At 41.9% G+C, this 19974-nt stretch overlaps 1 protein-coding gene across 5 annotated transcripts in view; it reads right to left on the bottom strand.

Annotated features, from left to right (window-relative positions):
• Positions 1 to 3194: 3194 nt before the first annotated feature.
• Positions 3195 to 19974, bottom strand: part of SERTAD4 (SERTA domain containing 4) — a 39034-nt gene continuing 22254 nt past the window's right edge. For all 5 annotated transcript variants that reach the window (XM_077338294.1, XM_077338301.1, XM_077338311.1 and 2 more), the window contains 2 exons: positions 18323 to 18438; positions 3195 to 9598 (listed from right to left, as the gene is read on the bottom strand). In XM_077338294.1, the coding sequence (XP_077194409.1) occupies positions 8867 to 9598; positions 18323 to 18438 (848 nt within the window). In that variant the 3' untranslated portion in view covers positions 3195 to 8866. The remainder of the gene's footprint in view (positions 9599 to 18322; positions 18439 to 19974) is intronic.

Here is a 19974-nt window from a genome sequence, read left to right as displayed (position 1 = left end):
AGGGCTTTGCGGCCCGTAGGTAGGCTCCTGCTGTGAGGAAGCCAGGGTTGGGGAGTTTGCAGCCTCCCTGTGGGCCACAAAGGCCTGTCACCACCGGGGGGGGGGGGCTTTCCATTCCCTGTAGCCCGCTTTGCGTTTCCCTGATGTTGCCCTCAGATTTGCTACCTCACTATATAGGTTCTCTTTAGTCACCAAGGTAGTAGTAACTGATGGAACACATCTAAATCAGTCCTCCCCATGGCTTCCTTTAAGACCAAACATTCCACCGATCTGTTGACTGATCATCTACAATTGCACCTTGCTCAGTTGTTTGACTCATCCCCTGAGTACCTTGAAAAATCTTGAGATGGTCTATGGCCGCCCTAGTGCAATAACATTTGTACTTGAGTATCTTCATTACTTGTTAACCAGGGGGATTAAGCCTTTAAAAATAATGTCTTCACATATTTGGCAGAAAGAGAGAGTTGTCTGAAAAACATGTGACCACTGAATTTACATTTAGTGCTGAAAGGGCAGTTAGAAAAACTATACTGGCCACACTGAGAATTGGATTTAGTGATGATAATGTTCCCATTTTTTTTCAAATTCACACCTTATCCCTGAAAAGGCCCTTTCAAAGAATAATTTTGTGTATTGTATTTATTTTTGTTTTGTTCTGGACATCAGAATGCTGTTACTGGTCTCCCAGTTCCAGTGCAGATGTCTTTCATAATTTCACTGTCTCAAATAAATTAGCCCAGGAAATGAGTATCGATCTGGTTTAATACAGAAGCAACTGACACTTCTGAAGACTTTGCTTCAGGCAGATTTTTTAATGAAACTTTTTTTTTTTTTTGCATTTCCCCCTTATCAGCTCTTGGAGGCTAAGCAGGGTCATCTCTGGTTAATACTTGGAAGGGAGACCACTAGGGAAACTTAGGGCTGCAACACAGACAGGCAATGACAAACCATCTCTAAACATCTTTCCTTGAAAACCCTCCAGGGTGACCATAAATTGTCTGTGACTGGAAAGCATAAAATTGTATATGATGATGTGTTGGTGTGATATGAGTAACTACGCTTAATTATTCAAAGCCTGATTCTTCTCCTCCCATCCACCTTTTGACTGTTGCTTATTCCAAGCACTGTTATATCTAGAAAGTCTATTCAGAAGTTTGACCTTGTTTTGTTTTTCTGAATTCCAAATGAGTACCTCTTCTTCTACTATTAGTGAATATAGTGGACAATTTTCCCTTTTTTATTGTAGCAGATATTTAAAAACTGAAATGTTTCCTCTTAAATGTTTTTGTAACAGATAAATACAACCAGTTCATTTGGCTTTTCCCTGTTGATTTTATGTGCATGATTTCCTGAGAGCTGTAATTTGTACAGTTTGTCAGGATCACTCTTTTAAATAAAACTCAGTTCTTCAAGCAAAGATTTTTCTGTGCATCAGTTCTTTTACTTTGCAGACTGGAATCATTAACATTTTTCCTGGTGCTCTGATATTATATTTGATTATATTGCTCAGTCCCTGAAGATGTTTGGACTTCATTTACTCAGAAATCTTTACTCACAAATCTCAAACATGTGGAGGAATTACTATAACCCATGGAAAATGGAACATCTCAATCTAACCCTAGCTGTCTGTAAAAATGGTACTTACGCACCGATAGTTGTGTCAGAAAGTGGATGTAGATTCATATGTTTATGTAATTGAAAAGAACAGTTTGGATAGGATACATCTGCATTTCAATTACTATGAGATTTATGCCACTCCAGCCAGTGGGAAGATGCCTGCTTTCATATACTGAGCTGGGTAAAAGTGTGTACAAGAATAATCTGGTATTAGAGATTTTTACTCCTTTCCCTTGAAACACAAAACATGAATTCTGTCCTCTACCAGGGAGTTTCCATTCAGGCACGTGGCAAACCAAAGCACAGACATGATGGAATGTTGAGCTGCAGGAATTCCAAGCCAGTCTTGCAGACCCTTCCAAGCCAACTGACTTCTATAGAACATCTGGCCACAGTGATCCATGCGATGGTCACCTCCAGAATAGATTTCTGTAACTCAGTCAACATGGGCCTGACCTTGGGCTTGATCCGGAAGTTACAGCTGGTGCAAAATACGGCTGCTAGGGTCCTCATGGGCACATCTTGAAGGGCCCATACCCAGCCAGTGCTGAGGCAGCTGCATTGGTTACTGGTTGCTGCCTGGATCAGGTTCAAGGTTTTAGACCTTTAAGGCCCTGCGTGGTCTGGGACCCACATACTTGACCTTTTCCCTTATGCCTCCCGCAGGATTTTACGCTCTGTGGGTGCAAATTTGCTGGCCATACCTGGCCCCCGGGAAGCGCATCTGACCTCGACCTGGGCCAGGGCCTTTTCGGTCCTGGCCCCTGCCTGGTGGAATGAGCTCCCAGAAGAGTTACAGGCCCTGCAGGAGCTTTCAGCATTCCACAGAGCCTACAAGATGGAGCTCTTCCGCCGGGCCTATGGTTGAGGCTGGCACGCTGAGGAAGATCTAGACCCCCCCTTGGGTTACTCATGGCGGACGGAGATCAATCCCCCATCCACTCTTGGGGGTGATGGTTGGGGGGAGTGGAGTTGGTTGTGATTTTTACATCGCTATATCTTGATCTTGTATGAATTTGTATGGATTGATGTGCATTTTATAATGGGTTTTAGGGGCAATTTTTATTAGGGATTTTATGCACCTGCGTAACCCGCCATGAGCCTTTTTGGGAGTGGCAAGCTAGAAATAATAATAATAATAATAATAATAATAATAATAATAATAATAATAATAATAATAATAATAATAATAATAATAATAATAATAATAATAATAGACTCCTCTGTGCAACTCTGTTTAGGATTGTATTGATAGTTGGGAAGTCATTTGCAGTAGTAACCACTATTAATCCAAAATTAGGGAAGCTATACATCACAATGCACTTTAACAACTTTCATATTAGAGAGAACTTAATTCTAGTGGCACCCTGGAACATATCCATCAATGTTTACAGAAGTACACCATGGGAGTATTTCAAAGTAACATCCAGTACCAAAGGGTTCTATGTTTGATTTTGATCCTTGGATTGGCCTAACAATGATACTAAGGTATCGTTTGCTCATGGAAACTTTGTTTCTAAATGCTCTTTCTTGAAGGCAAAGGAAAAAAGAAAAACAATAACCACATTTGAAAGATATTAAATCAAAATGATTTTTAATCATTTTAATAAATATATATAAAGAAAAACCTCACTTTACTACAACACCACCTTAGTATACAAGTACCTAAATATCTAAGCTTAAAACATCAGATGTTTGCGATATACCGGGGGGGGGGCATTTGAGTCTATTCTCAACTGAATATAACATAAGAAAATCAAACTTAAAAAAAATTGGTCCATGTGGACAAATGACTAAGTGATCCTACTCATACACTGTATGAATGAGATCTATATTTAATATTGATAGCAATAATTAAAAATGTTTTTGTCTTGGAGAAATAAGGTGGGATAATTTTTAATTGGATGTGTCTAACTTTGATAATCCTCACAGATGTCCTAAATTTGGCATCAGGATATCTTTAATTCTCTGAAGAATATCACTATGCATTTTTAAGCATGCTAGGAATGTGGAGATAACCTGTTATAAATATACCAGAGGCAAACAACACATTTTTAAGGATAACAGCAGCTGTTGATTTTTAAAAGGTCTGCTTTGTAATTTCAAGTATGTCTGTTGCATGCACAATTTTAAGATAGCTCTAGACCTGGATTGAGGCATTGGAATGCAAAAGTTTGGCCTGGCACTGGGTCAACAACCATAGGGAAATCCTTGGGCCTGCACATTCCCTCCTGTTTTTGCCCACTCTCCTCAGCCATTACCATGTAATTCTTTAATTCTTGGTTTGAGGCAAACCACAGTTTGCTGTTACATTTACATTGTGCTTTCCCTGCAAATCTGGATTACAAGACATTTTGTATTTCCAGTTTTGCAATCCTAGAATGGTTCGCTGATTTGGATGTAATGACAAACCTACAATTTTACACAAGCCAGGAAATAACTAATCATATATGAATGCATGAGAAGTGGAAGCAGAAGGGGAGAGTACACATGGTAAAGATCATTGGGCTTCCATCACAGCGGATGGAGAAGTTGAATTTTGAAGCCACACATTTAAATCTGCAGTGGATACTGCAGGTTTCCTCAGGAAGAAAAGAAGAAGGCATGTTCTTTACTGCAGAATTGCCTATGAGTGCCACAGGCAAGGAGATCAGAGCCAGACTCTATTCCATGGTTACTCAGAGATGACAGCAAACTGACTGCATTATTGCTATTCAAATCCATGACTGAAATAATAGTAGGGAAAATACAGATCGACGCCAGATTCCTGAAGCTTAATTTGACCTAGGAATCAGCAGTGCTAAAAATCCAGCCAAGAGTACAAAACCATGTGTTCAACTGTGGGAAAAGTGAATTACAGATAAAGCCTGACAAGAGCACTATTGGGTTAGTTCAGAGTGCTAGTGAGTGTGCACAAATGGTCCCTTATATACATGAAATCAGAATGAAATCACATGAAATGCCAAACCAAGACTATAATCAGAGACGACATGATTGGGCTTTTGGCTCACACACTCCATACTCTCCTTGTTTTCTCTTTGATGTGCAATACGTTAATGTGTGGCTGCTTCCACACAGAGCATTTGCTCTGCCCCAACTTTAAACTGGAGTAGGGTTTTTCAGAGCATCTACACAATGTTGTTTTCCAGTCATTTTCCTTCCATGGTTTCCTCTGGTTTGCTCAGATGTTTCTGAGACCTACTTTGATCTTATCTTTCCAGAAACATCAAAGTCAAAGTGGATTTGCCCTCACTGTGCTCAGGAAGGTACAGATTACCAAACCTTGACACCCACATCTGGTGCAATTTCCCTTCCATTCTACATCAATTCTGTATGCCCTCCATATCACCTCACTCCCACCCCCCCCCCACACACACACAGATGACAAGCTTCAATGGCTTTTAAAAAATAGTAGTAGATACATTGCTGTAGCTGATTATGCACCGTGGTAGCCACACTGGGCTGCTGCCGATTCCTAGCGATGGGCAGCATGCCCTGCTATGTCCTGAATATGCAAGGGGGCCAATATCCACAGCACATGGTCTGCCCTGGAGTTGTGTGTGCACACACACAACTCCAGGGCAGACGGGTTCCCCTGCACTATTATGGGGGTCGCCAAATGCCCCTTTTGGCTCTGTGACACCACAAAGCCAAATGGGGTGTTCTGTGTCTCTTTAGGGACATCATAGGCGGGGGAGGAGTCAGGTCTAAACGGCTCAGCTCTTCCTCATACACAATGGCCCAGCCCAGAAATTCAGCATTCCCTTCCCACGAGGCATCTGAGGCCCTAATGTGGGCCAGGGATGGGAGGGGGCCGGGCTGATGGCAACATTGCACATCTGTGGGAATTTTCCCCGCTGACGTGCAAGCCCTGGCCCGGTGCACCCATCCCGTGCATAATCAGCGCATAGCATCCCAATGCTGTAGTGACATACCTACTGCTGATTAACACCTCTCCCCAGCAAACCACTCTGGCTGCAAGCAGGAAGATGGTGGACATGGCTCAGTAGTATAACATCTGCCTTTCATGTAGAAAGTTCCAGCTTCAGTCTCCAGGTAAAAGGATCAGGTGATGGGAATTTCCTCTAACTGAGATCCTGCTGCCAGTCGGAGGAGAAACTACTGAACTTGATGGACCAATGATTTGATTCAGCATAAGACATCTTTGTGTGTGCAGGGAGATTATCCCTGTAGGGGTGCTCAATCACCTCTGTATTTGCAGTGGCAATAAGTGAACAATGGGGAATAGTTCTGTGTGGAAGCAGCTTGCATATAGTGCAAACCGTTATTTGTTATTACAACCAAATGCACAAACTGCAGTTTGCACATGTTTACCAATTCAAACAGTGGTCAGAAATTGGTTTGTACTCCTACTTAGAAGCCAAGTTTAAACAATGGTTTGCTGATCTGGAGGTGAATTCAAGCTAAGTTGAATTGGTTGAATCAGAACACATGTAATGGGAGAAAGGAAGAAAGCATGAGGGGTGTGTGACCAAGATTGCATCATACAATCTCAAAGCATGGTTTTACATTTTCTGCGAACTAACTCAGATTTCCAGACACAAGCACTTTTCATTTTAGAAGTTAAGTTTTGTTCCTCCACAGATAAAATCATTAAAACAAATGCAAGAACAGTGCTGCTACATTTGGGGGCCTTTACTCTGGCCCTCATTGTTCATAACTTGGATGGGTTCTACACTGGGGTAGGAAAATCCATCCCCACTATGAAAACAGGGATGAACAGAGAGAGATGCATGGGGAGGACATGTACAACCACTTGTCTCCGTGCCACTTGCTGTTAAAGGGGAAATGGCACTGCTAAGGTTAATTCCCTCTAGGGATCAGCTTTCAGCACAGTTTTCACACAGAGGCTGTCTGCAGCCAGCACACTCTATCCTCTCTGATGCCTTTTCTGCACTAAGAGAAAAAGCTACTAGTCTGGCAGCGGGGCTAATCCCCACTTCCATATGACACTGGCCCGCTTTAGTCCCTCTGTTGCCCTGCATTACCTTTTTCATTGGGGGTTGGACTAGATGGCCTGTATGGCCCCTTCCAACTCTATGATTCTATGATTCATCCTGGGGGCCCATGGGGCCTATCCCAGAGCAGGCCCATGTGAAAGGGGAGTCGGGCCTTCCAAGGTGGGCTCCTCCTCCTTCTACAGCATCCCAGAAGGGACAGAAAATGTCCTAGTTGGCTCGGCAGTACATAGCCAACTAGGGCATTAAATTTTTTTCACAATGGTGGTATTGCATTCTTAAGCAATCCCACCTTATTGAGAATTTGTTTTAAAAATCCCTACTGCTCCTCTGTGCAGTGGAAACTTTCTGTCCTGGCTGCCTCAAGTGGAGGCAGAAATCCGGGGCAGACTGGGTCCATTCCTGAAAACAGTCCCCCATGGAAGACACAGGAAGCAGTGGGGCAAATAGCCCTGTCACAACTCACAGTGGTGACCCAGTGTAGCTGCCCCGTGGAATAGGTCATAGTGATGCAAAGGAGGTTTTCCTTTGCTCTGGCTTAATAGGAAAAGTCCCAGGAACCTAAATGAGCCATCCTTGGAAAGAGCATAATGTTGTTCAGAAGATCCCTAATGAAGTAGGGGCAGAAGAGGAAGAATAATTTGCTAGTGAGAAATGAGATTTGAAGGCAACCATATTTGAGGAATTTATGCATCCATTGCAGAAGAAAAAATAATACAATGGGGATAGCTAGGCTTAGAAATCAACAGAAAATCTTTAACGATGTAATGTGCTCTGTTGACAACTTATGGGTTTGTGGTGATGGGGAAAGAGTAAGTTTTTAGTTTACCCTGAACAAAAAGAAGACCATGATTCAGTTCAACCACAGTGCTTTTAAACTGCAGTAATTTCAGTGGCTTGCACAGTACTGTGTGCAGAACCTCCTGTTGTTATCTGTGGGCCTTCACTTTTAGCTGGACCGTGCTGCTATGCTCATTTTCAAGCAGAGACACTGAAACAACCAAATTTTGTTTCTGACAAGTGAAGATTATGCCCCCTGTTTCTCCAAGAAAATCTTTTTAAAAAAAAGATGAAAACCTTTACATTCATTTCAGGTAAAAATCTTATCCCCACATCATTTATTAACATTGTGCTTCCCCCACCCCAAATAAACCCCCCTAATGTTATATGAAATCCCAGTACATGCTCTTTACAATTTTAAAAAGAGAAATGATGTGAAGTAGAATAAAGTATAAAGCATGCCACTGGTTCATGAACTTCATTATACCAGAAAGAAAAAAGGGAAAATCACAGCAACAGACAGTTGCCATAGAAATATTCAAGCAGCTAATGCTTGTTTACAGGAGACATCTCTCTATTGTTTCTTCTTCAATCCCTTCCAAAGGATGGCAAATCAAAAAGCAATTGAGCAAAAAGGAAGAACAGAGGCATTTGAATAGGAAATCAAATTCAGTATTTCAAAGGATACAGGTTTCTAATAATATTTCAACCACCCTGTTATTATTTTTTCCTGTTTAGGTTACATCCCTGCTGTAGCACTGTTTTTTAAAACTCAATTTTCACCCTGGAAAATGTAAGATAAAAAGTAAGGCACCAAAGAAACTCCGCCCTGTATAGCAATAAACTACTGTGAGGCTTATTTGTTCGTTCTTGCAACATTGCTGAAAATACCGTACAGGTGCTGTAGCTACACATAGTATTTCTGATTACGATTCCATTCAAAGATGTTTATTGCACCCTACTTGGCTGCCTGAACCAAACACTTAATAATTGGAGTAGTTTTAATGCTAGCCTTATTGTTTAATGCTAGGCTTATTCTTCTTCAATGACATTCGGTCTTACTGACAGCACTTATTGTTGGGAAAGAAATAGTCCCCCCCTCCCTCCTTTGCTGGTAACAATTTGTTTGTCAAACATATAATCCACTGATAAGCATAAAGGAGATTCTTCTTAATTCGTATCAACCTCCTTGGGGGAGGGTCATGTTTCCTCTAGCTGGTTGATTTGTTCTTTCAGCAACAAAAGTTAAAATCTGCTCATACGCTGCAATTCAACTGTGCTCTTGACGAAAACTCCTTATAAATAGCTCTGTGATGCAGACCATACATACACTTTGATGCAATCTGCTCACCAGTCATTAAAAACTATCCATGAATACACGATTGCATTGGTAGTATAAAACTGTAAGAAAATCCATCCAGATTGAAATTGTGTTTGATAAACTGAACATGTTGCGCATGCTTCAGAACTGTAATAGTTGGGAACGTGCTTCATATTTTACTTCCTTTACTGCAACATATTTTGCCTCCTGGTAAGCATACCCTTTTCCGTAAGGATTTCTTCCAAGATTCATTCACATTGCTCCTGTCACCACGCCCTGTCTCAAAATAATCATAATATTTACTCTTACATTCAGTGCCCTGATCGCTTTTCATTGGTTCCCAGTCTGTAGCCCATTCTCGTTCCAGTTCATCACCTCCTTTCTCGTGGCTTGACACTGCTTTACCGTGTGGCCCAGCACTAGTAATGAAAATTTCATTGGCATTTATTGGATCGTCACTCCGGTAAGCAGGGGTGCCGCTTACACCATATTCCACTTGCTGGGAACAACTTGGCAAAGATACAGAAGAAGAGGAGGGAGATGGGGAGGAAGAGGAATTTCCCACTGTGGAATTGGTAGATAATGGTAAACTTAAATAGTGGTTGCCACATTCTTGATAAAGGCAGCAAGTGTGGATCTTTTCACAGTCCTCCCTTGCCATCCGAAGGCGTTTCCTATAAGGACAGTCATGAGACACAAACCATTCTTGGGCTGAAGCTCCACCAAAAGAGCAAGTGGGGAAACACCAGTTGTTTTGCATGATAATTTCCCCATGAATCCTCTTCATTAAATTGTTTATGAGAACTGATCGCCTTAGGTAGACTTCAGGGTCATCGATGTACTTGAGTTTTTCCAAAGACATGTAAAGGATATGTGCCCGCTCTTCAAAGACAGAGATTGTCTGCAAAAAAAAAGGGAGGGTGGAGAGACAACAGCAATAACAAAGATGAGCAAGGTGGGAGTTGCTTGAAAGATACCGTTGAGTCATCACTTTTAACTTTTCAGGTAACACACTAACTATTCAGCTCCTCCAGTCCCATCAAAGAGCTGGGAGGTTTACTGGCTCATGTACTTCTTCTCACCACAGCTGGGTTTCTCCATCTAGGAAAATTAGTCAGAAGCCAAAGTCTGGAGGAAACCGGTGCTGGGATGTTTATTTTTTCTACGGCTAGTATAGCTGCATGGAATATTTTTGATCCAAACTGTGTCACTGTGCAGAGCAGTATTTGTAGGCAAGGGGAGAAATAAACTCAGAGCGGTATGCTTTTAAGGGTACAGGAACTCATCAAACAGTACTTTCTCTGAGACTTTCAGGAATATAAATGAACTGAGGCAATGTTTGTCTTTTTAAATTGAGAATTCACTCATCACTGAAAAACTCAGGCCTAGATCATTTCCTTAGCAGCCTAGCTATCTTGAGGTCATAGGCTTTCTCAGAGATCCATAGGTTTCTATATATCCCTACCATGGGGCAGGCTCACTATTTCTAAAAGGGCTTCTGAAGAAATATTATTTGTTCTTAATTCATCAGATTTTCATCCTGCCTTTCCTCCAGTTATGGTTTACATAGGACACCCAAAAGGTATCCATTCAAAATACAAATCACCCCCAGTTTAGGTCTGCCATCCCACAGGTGGAGCCTAGAGATCTCCCAGTATTACAATTGTTCAGTTCTCCTGGAGAAAATGGCTGCTTTGGAGGGAGGACTGTAGGGCATAATATCTGGCAGAACCCTCTCCCCTCCCCAAACCCTGTCCTCAGGCTCCATCACAAAATCTCCAGGGATTTCCCCAGCTGGAGCTGCAACCCTAGTGAGGCCTGACCCCAATGATTCCATCACCAAAGGCCAAAACAGTCCTGGAAAGGGCCCTGTCCCCTCCTGCCTGCCTTTTACTGACAGAACCAAGCCTGGAATACTGTGGCTGCCTAGCTTAAAGCTGCAAGAGCTCTCTCTCTCTCTCTTTTAAATCATTTTTGGCTTTAAAAAATGTTTTTTTTTTAAGATTTCACTCTTTTTCTGCAAACCTAGAGTGTTTTTCAACTGTATAGATCTGTTTTGCCTGTTCACATCTACAATCAGATTTAAGTATCCTCAGCTTTAGCCAACTTGGCTATTTTTAATACATAAATTATGTAGTCATAGTCAAGTTAGTACCTCTCCCCCTCAAAAATAAAAACTGTGATACACCTATTTCATGCCTGTACCCCTTTGGAATACAGATGGGGAACCTAAAATGTTCCTTAAATTTCATTTAAAAGCCTTCCTGGATATTAAAAACCCAAGTTTTGGTTTGTTGGGAGTGGGATCATAGGAAGGAGGGCAGGGAAAAGGAACGAGTGCTCAGCCTCACTCAGTTTTAATAATTGCAAGCCACCTTGTTGCATCTTCTTTGCATGAAAGAATGGATCTCTGAGCATGTGCAGAACACCTTTTATTCACCGGTCCATAAACAATATCAAGCCCCTGATCTCTCCATAGAATCTGAGAGGAGAGCTAAAGACACAATTTTGTGGTGGTCTTAAATTGATGGGCCTCTTTTCTGCAGAGGGCCTGGGTGTTAATGAGGCATTCTGTCAAGGTAATCTCAAGGCTCAACACCTCTTACGGAGGGAGGGGGGATTTTTGGAAGGTTCTAGATAAGTTTCAGCCCAGGAGAATCCTTACACTTAATGCCAAGACTGCAAAGAGATAAAGAGAGTACTTTGGGCATGTGCAGTTTCTTTTCTCACCTACAGAGTAACTAAACGCACTACCTACTTGCTCTTAGGGGCCACATCTCTAGGTTGGAGTTAGTGTTTTGCAAGCAGATACATCAGTAGAATCCTCAGTGTAAAATATTAAAACATTAATAGCTATCTTCCCTACTCCTTACATTTCCCAACACAGTTTCAAAACCTACCCCACAGTCCTATCTTGCAGCATTCAGTTAAGAGAATAATACAGATAAATGCGTCAAATCAACCAAAGACTAAGAGCATGAATTTAAGCAAGCATCTTTTCTCCAAACAGCTGCTATCAAATTACAGATATATTTAGATTCAGAAGCACTAAAAGTTCAAGTTTAAGTTTGTAGGTCAACACACATACACACACATACATATTTATTTATGTATCATATGGCATGTGTGTCATGTAGCCAGGAGATCCTATGACTGTAGGATTATCTGGCAGTCTGGCAAGAGACATTTGGAGGTGGTTTGCCATTGGCTGACTCAGTTTCATGACCCTGGTTTTCCTTAGAGGTCCTCCATCCAAATATTAACCAAGGCCAATACTTGTAACTGTAAGAACATAAGGTATATTACCTTTTTTGTTTCAAGACAATGTAAAAAAGTCCCTCTTTTTATGAAGATTGAGAGGCCAATTTGGCCCTGGAAAAGGGCACACAGGAAAAGCCCTGACCCAACTGGAGGCGGGAAGAAGAGGTTCCCGGCTGCTCACACCTACCTCACCCAAGGTGAACACTGCCCACCTTGGGCAATAAAATGGCTGCCAACTGCAGCAGCAGAGGCTCTGCCCATCTAATGTGTGGCTACTCCAGGGTCTAGGTGGCTCCAATGGGTTATCTGGCTATGGGTCTGGCACAGAGCCTTTCTACTATTCTCTAAATTGCAAGTGCTATGCCTACAGTGCCCATAGTGGTGGGCCAGAGACCCTACAAAGCAGGGCTACAGGTCCAACTAAGTTCAGATTTTGATTGAGAGGGAGGTGTCCAATCTTTCCAGTCCAGTCTCAGTTCATGTCAATGAGGCCAACATTAATTCGTTACTACACACTATTAATTTCTGTTCACTATGAAATTGGTTATTGCTCACTATTATTTTCTACCAAACCTATCTTTTTATAGGAAAACTACAGAAATGAATGTGCATATCTCTATTAGAAAGGGTTAAATCATTAGCCAAAACAGTTCCTATATAAAAATGAAATGTTTGTTTCAAATAGAGTATGTGTTTCTATATAGCAAGCTCATTGTACAGACTGAATGGTTAAAGCAATTTAAAAAGGACATAATCTTTCACCCCAGGGTCTCTGGTTCAATTGCAATTACTGTTGTCTGTAACTGGAAGCCGATAAGTATCTGGCAGGAGCTTTCTGTGAAATTATCTACTGGTCTCTGTCCAGTTCCCAGTGGAAAACTATCTAACCTTAAAAAAAAATCACCATCAGATTTGGCAATCTTACTTAGCAAAAAGGTCATGTGTACACATGAACCTTAGAGTATAACATTCCCTAGGGCTCAAAGCTTGATTTTCCAGATGTCCAGGCAATATGGGAATCTTACAAAGTTCTAACATATTATCTGTATTTTAACTATAGGCTGAAATAAAGTTCTCAGCAAAAACTGTTATACTGGTGCCTTTGCCCAATGCTAATTTGTTGAGAGAGAGAGAAAGGGGGGGGGGGGGAGAATAGATGAATAAGTTAAAATCAAATAGGTAAGATTGGTGTAGCTTTGTAGTTTCTGAATCATGACAGGCATTCAGCTAGTGAAAGCACAAAGTCTGATCTTGAATGGTGGCATTTTGCAGGACTGTGCTTTCAGAGTAGTATTATCCATTGGGCAGTAGACCTGCTTAAAAGGCATCAGAACACAGACAGGTTGTCACTAATTCCCTAGAAAATATTAAGGTTTCCACCCCTGCAGCCAGGAATACCAAACCAGATGTTGTCCTTTGTTTTATTGGTTGCTTTGGATTACTCTTTTATGAGTAAATTTGGCAAAGCTGCAATACAATCCAGGGATTCTGCTTCTAGCTGGAACGTACAGCCATTTACAAAGAATGCAATTATCATAAGTTTTACTACCTGTCCCAGTGAAAAGTAAAGGTGGAATACTTATAATGACATTGTGGCTTTCTAAATTGCACTCATTGAAATGTAACGTAATTGTTTTTCACAGTAAATAGACAACCACAAGTAGTTATTATGTTGGTAATAATAATTGATAACAGGTGTTCAAAATGGGGCACATACATTGTCTTGGGACAGAAAAAACATTGTTACTCTCTCCTATGGCCCACTGGTTCAAGAGCCATTGAACTCAAACTTAGTTCTGCTATTGCCCACTTCAAAGATTGCATATAGTGATACACTGTTGGGAGGCAACAATGTTTTCATGTTATTTATGTATTAAGGTGTATTTAGTTTTACCTTTACCGAATCAAGGCAATGAACACCACTGAATGCTAAAAGATACACTGCAGCCCAAATTTTAAAATGGAATGCATTAAAACATCCCAGAAAATGAGTGGAACCAAAACATCAACACAACATACCCTGGTGGTCCTCTGCCTTCTGAAACCGGCACAGCCTCCCTTAAGGGATGAATAGCTTTGCACTTCACTGGAAAGGCTTCCAGAGTCTCCCAGCAACTGTCCAAAGGGCAGCTGTTGTGAGTTTCACACAGGGAGGTGTGTTCTTTAATAAGCTAAGTGAGCCAGAGCGTTTAAAGGGAAGCTCCAGCACCTCAAAGCTGCACTCTAGAGCAAAGCTATCCTTGGCAGCAGCAGCACTATGGTCGTGCATATTTAGCACATGACTGAAAATGCACATGGTATGAGACATCCAAACACTGCCAGCAACATGGGCACAGTAGTGGTGATAAAGTAATACAGTAAAAGCTTTGTCATCTGGCACTTCATTATCCAGAGTGCTCAGTTATCTGGCATTGCCTAGAAGGCAAGTTCCTCCCTCTCATCCATCATACCCCTGCATCTTCAGGCCTGCATGCACCCAACTCCTGCCTCTCCAGCCTGCCAGATTGATCTCACTAGCCTCTGCTGGACTATTGACAGTTAGCACAGCCAGCAGATGTCATCCTTCGGTGCCTCCTTCCCTCTCAGCCTGTCTCAAGCTGTTGGCAGCCAGCTCAGTTAGAAGGCTCCCTAAGCAGCTGGCTCACTTGCCTGCCTGCTGTATGGCAGGATGGCTGTATGGCCTGGAAGGAAGGAGAAAGGTTCCACCTAATATGGAGATCTTGCAGAACCCTTGTCCATCATCTTCAGGACCTCTTTAAGGATTGGAGATGTCCAGGAGGACTGGAAGAGAGCAAATTTTATTCCGATCTTCAAAAAAGGGAGGAATGATGACCCGGGAAACTACAGACCAGTAAGTCTGACCTCTGTTGTGAGGAAGATAATGAAGCAGAAATTAAAGGGAGTGATCTGCAAACATCTGGAGGACAATTTGGTGATCTAAGGAAGTCTCCAACAGGTCCTGTCAGACCAACCTGGTTTCCTTTTTTGACCAAGTAACAGGTTTGCTGGATCGTGGAAATTCAGTTTATTTTGTTTACTTGGATTTTAGTAAAGCTTTTGATAAGGTTCCCCATGATGTTCTGATGGATAAATTGAAGGACTGCAATCTGGATTTTCAGATAGTAAGGTGGGTAGGGAATTGGTTAGAGAACCAACACTCAAAGAGTTGTTGTCAATGGTGTTTCATCAGACTGGAGGGAGGTGAGTAGTGGGGTACCTCAGGGCTCGGTGCTCGGCCCGGTACTTTTTAACATAGAATCATAGAATCATAGAGTTGGAAGGGGCCATACAGGCCATCTAGTCCAACCCCCTGCTCAACGCAGGATTAGCCCTAAGCATCCTAAAGCATATTTATTAATGATCTAGATGAGGGGGTGGAGGGACTACTAATCAAGTTTGAAGATGACACCAAATTGGGAGGACTGGCAAATACTCTAGAAGATAGAGACAGAGTTCAACGAGATCTGAACACAATGGAAAAATGGGCAAATGAGAACAAGATGCAATTTAATAAAGATAATTGTAAAGTTCTGCATCTGATTCAGAAAAATGAAAAGCATGCCTATTGGATGGAGTATAGGCTTCTAGGTAACACTGTGTGTGAACGAGACCTTGGGGTACTTGTGGATTGTAAACTAAACATGAGTAGGCAGTGTGATGCAGTGGTAAAAAAGGCAAATGCCATTTTGGGTTGTATCAACAGGGACATCACATCAAAATCACAAGATGTCATAGTCCCATTGTATACGGCACTGGTCAGACCACACCTGGAGTACTGTGTGCAGTTCTGGAGGCCTCACTTCAAGAAGGAAGTAGATGAAAGGGTACAGAGGAGAGCGACGAGGATTATCTGGGGCTAAGGGACCAAAGCCCTATGAAGATAGATTGAAGGACTTGGTAATGTTCAGCCTGGAGAAAAGGAGGTTGAGAGGGGACATGATAGCCCTCTTTAAGTATTTGAAAGGTTGTCACTTGGAGGAGGACAGGATGTTGTTTCCGTTGGCTGCAGAGGAAAGGACGCACAATAATGGGTTTAAACTACAAGTACAATGATATAGGCTAGATATCAGGAAAAAAATTTTTCACAGTCAGAGTAGTTCAGCATTGGAATAGGCTGCCTAAGGAGGTGGTGAGCTTCCCCTCACTGGCAGTCTTCAAGCAAAGGTTGGATACACACTTTTCTTGGATGTTTTAGGATGCTTTGGGCTGATCCTGCGTTGAGCAGGGGGTTGGACTAGATGGCCTGTATGGCCCCTTCCAACTCTATGATTCTGTGATTCTGTAACATGAGGGTGTTGCCATGATATTCCCAATGGGTGGGGCTAGGTTGCTACAAACTCTTCTGGACTGGGGTTCGAACAGAGTAATTGGACTGAGATTTTTGCTTTGTGGTCTTGAGGTCTCCTTACCCCCTCACCTGGTAAGACTGGGATCACTACAAGTAAAAGTGAATGCAAACATTTGTTGATAATCAGCATACAAGTGGGACCCATACTAGTAGGAGGTGAGGTTTCCAGCCTTTTCTAGAACAAGGTGTGGAAACAGTTTGATCCACTGCAGTGGGAAGGCAAACCCCTGTACTCAGGAACTTGAGGTCTGCGCTGGTGGTCACACCAAAGAACACTACTTGCTAAGCCAAATATAGCACTTGGCAGCTACAGGAACAAGCAATGAAAAGAACATGCAAAAAGTTCAATCTACCTCCACGTCATAAATTAAAATTAAAATATTGAGAAAACATAGAGACCCAGTAGAATTACTGGGAAATGACAATAGCAGAGAAAACACAGTGAAAGTCAGAGGGATTCCTGAGCACTCTAAGATTTAATATTTTATTTAGATGATCTCATAGCTGCTATCGCTGGATCTGACTTACTGTGCTCACCATTTAATTTTAACTTTGCCAAAAAGAAAACTCAGAAGGCACATTGTAGTTAGTTTTTAGAATACCAGCTCTAAAGATTTATTTATGAATCGCAAGATCAAATAGATGGGAAATGGATTCATTTTCTAAGTTATCTCTTTCCCATTTCACTGTGGAAAAGGAGACTGTTGAGATTCCTAACAAACTAAGCAAAGAAAGCATTCCATTTAAGTGGACTGTTCCTTTTCTGCACCATTCCTATTTTAACCAGCATTGGATTATGATAAAAGATTCAGATGTAGCACTTCTGTTTTTAGAACAATTTGGCTCTCATGAATTTGAAGCTGCTATTTTAAATGATGCTACTCAAATTCAATCTGTTTCTTATTGTTCTCAACAGCAGTTAGTTGCTAAAGGGGATTTAGAAGTAACTGATTATTCTCAGTGTTGAGAAATAGCTCATGAACTTTGTGGATGGGCACAGGGAAGGACATATCTCAAATTAGAAAAAGAGGAATCTGTCTTAATGTATTAAAAATATAAATGTGTGAATCTAGTGAAATTGAAGTTTGTATACAGTAAAATAGAAAGGGTGGATATTGTTATTTCAAAAGGAAAACAGAAATGAGAAAGTTAAGATTATTGACTTGTACCTTACAAGATCTGCAATTGGAACTGAGCTGTTGGACTCTACCATCTTCTCCTTGAACTCACTGAGTCCTCTATTTTTTTTTCTGCACAGAGAAGGCAACATCTCCCCCCCCCCCCCCCGCTATGTCATAAGCGCCTTTCCATCCTTGGAAATCTTATATAAAGCCACCAAGTTTAAATATTAAGGCCATAATAGTTACACAAAGGAGAAGAAATCTTCAAGTTCCTAAAGAGTGAGTAAAAAGATATTGTGCTTCTGCAGGCAACTCCTATTAAAGCTGGTCATTCATTATCTGACGTGTTTAAGATCAGACAAAATATTCCATTCATAGGTGCCAACCCGACATTTTGGCAACCTTGGATTTTTTGTCTTAAGCACTAAAACATTTGAATTTACCTGCTAGGAAACATGGTTTCAATATAGATGGGATCTATGGGTAAATTATAACCATAGGGCCTATATGTCCATGCGTTCTACATATGACAGGATGATCTCACTGTGTCTCGTGGCGGGGGAGGAGGGTTACATCCAAATGGACACAAAGTTGAAATGATGAGCGGGAAATAGTCATCCTCTACCCCTTCTCACTTATTAGAGCAGACAAAATATCATTGTTGCTTCTAGTTGATTGTGGTTACGAAGCACAAGTGACAGCAAATCCATTCATTACACCACTCTGGGTACAACTGTAGAAAAACAAACCCAGCCATTTCAAAAGAGAAGTAAACTATCAATTTATATGGGAACAGCTGAATTACTGTCATAACTTGGGTGGAGTATTTTGTAGTTTCAAGCAACTGTGACTTCATATCAGAGTCACTTACTGCAGGCTGCTTTTTAAAACTTACTTTGGGTGTACAGCTGGTGAGTGGTGGATGAAAGTCCTCCTCTTCCACATATTTCCTTTTAAAGTATGTGATCTTGGATGTTGCTATAGGATTTGAAATTCCTCTGTGGTGTGATCCTGTGGAAAATAAATTACACATGACAAGTGATGGGTGGCCTGCCTGAGGTTTCCAAAAGAAAATACTTCGCCTTCACCTCCTCAGTGCAGCAGAACTCTGCTGTACGTTTCGGAATGTTTTTATGGTCTTAAGAACCTACATTAATACTAGCTCATGTGAAAAATATTATGGGCAATAGAAGGCTCTGCTACAAGACAATTTAGGAAGCAAGGCTGTTTATTTAAGCATACTTGTAGCATTGGCTTAGGCACTACATACTTGGCTCTTGAAATGCTTTCATTCCATACGTCTGACCAGATTTAAAAATCACAGGGGCTTTTTGCACGGCTTCAAAATAGCACAATGGTTGCTAATTGAAAACGCTACTAATTTGCCTTAACGCACGACGTCGTAGACAATCTGCAACACTCCTGAAACCAATCAGCAAAAAGCGCTTCGTTGGGGCGCTTTTAGGGGAATCCCAAAAAGTGGATTCACCCTCCGGAAAGCGATACACTCCTGCAACCAATCTGCAACAGTAGCGAAAAAGACCTGTGCGTTCCCATTGTTGCGGTTTCTTCAAAGCCCCTCCTCCTGAGCCTGTCCTCCAAACTTCCGGCGAAGCGATCGCCATTTTTTTTCCCCCGAGCGAGTGGAGATCAACGCACCGGCGAGCCTCCGTTTAGCCAGTGAGGCTTCCCAGGCTGCAGTCCCTCCTCAGAGCTGTTTACAGTCACAAGAAGCCCGCAGAAGCCCGTTTGCTGATGTATTTTCCCTTTATTTTTCACACTGTTTTGGCTGAAAATCGCGCCCGTGAGGGGGGGGGGAAGGGGGGGATTTTTTTTTCCACTCCGAGGCAGCGTGGCCACGATCAAATGACAGCTCAAACAGAGGCTTCCCGGCTTCAGTCCCTCCCCTTCAGTCACTAAGCACACACATTTCACACACATATTTCACACATTCCATTCAGCCGAAAATCGGGCCCGTGAGAGGGGGGGGGATTTTTTTTTTCACTCTGAGGCAGCGTGTTAACGATCAACTGATCAAATGACAGCTCAAACACCCCAGGCAGCTGGATGGGTCTCTCCGTTGCAATGAATCTACCCAGATTCATTACAATGGGTCTGTTTTTTTTTTTTTTTTTAACCTTCCTTAAAGGGAAAGGGGCTGTTTGGGAGCATGCTAACGGCTGCCCATTGGCTGCTTGACGGCCAGGGGCGGGACGAGCTTGGCAATAGCGCTTCCTTTCTAGCGATTTCTGCAGAGACCGGAAGCCTGTGGGAAACGCTAAAAAACGCAACTGATTCCACTACAAAGGCAGGTATGCATAACGACGAATTCCACTATTTTAAATGGCGATTTTTCATTCCGCAAACAATTTGCAACAAAGATCCCCGTGCAAAAAGGCCCACAGTGTTCATCACTGGCACCTTGAAGACCAACAAAGTTTATTCAAAGGATAAGCTTTGGGTGCATGCACATGGAAGTTCATACTTTGAAATAAAATTTGTTAATCTCAAAGGTGTCACTGGACTCATACTTTGTTCTGCTGCTTC

This window comes from Paroedura picta, chromosome 1 (genome assembly GCF_049243985.1).
Source record: "Paroedura picta isolate Pp20150507F chromosome 1, Ppicta_v3.0, whole genome shotgun sequence".
Classification (NCBI taxonomy): Eukaryota; Metazoa; Chordata; class Lepidosauria; order Squamata; family Gekkonidae; genus Paroedura; species Paroedura picta.
This window is presented reverse-complemented; position numbering and strand designations above follow the sequence as displayed.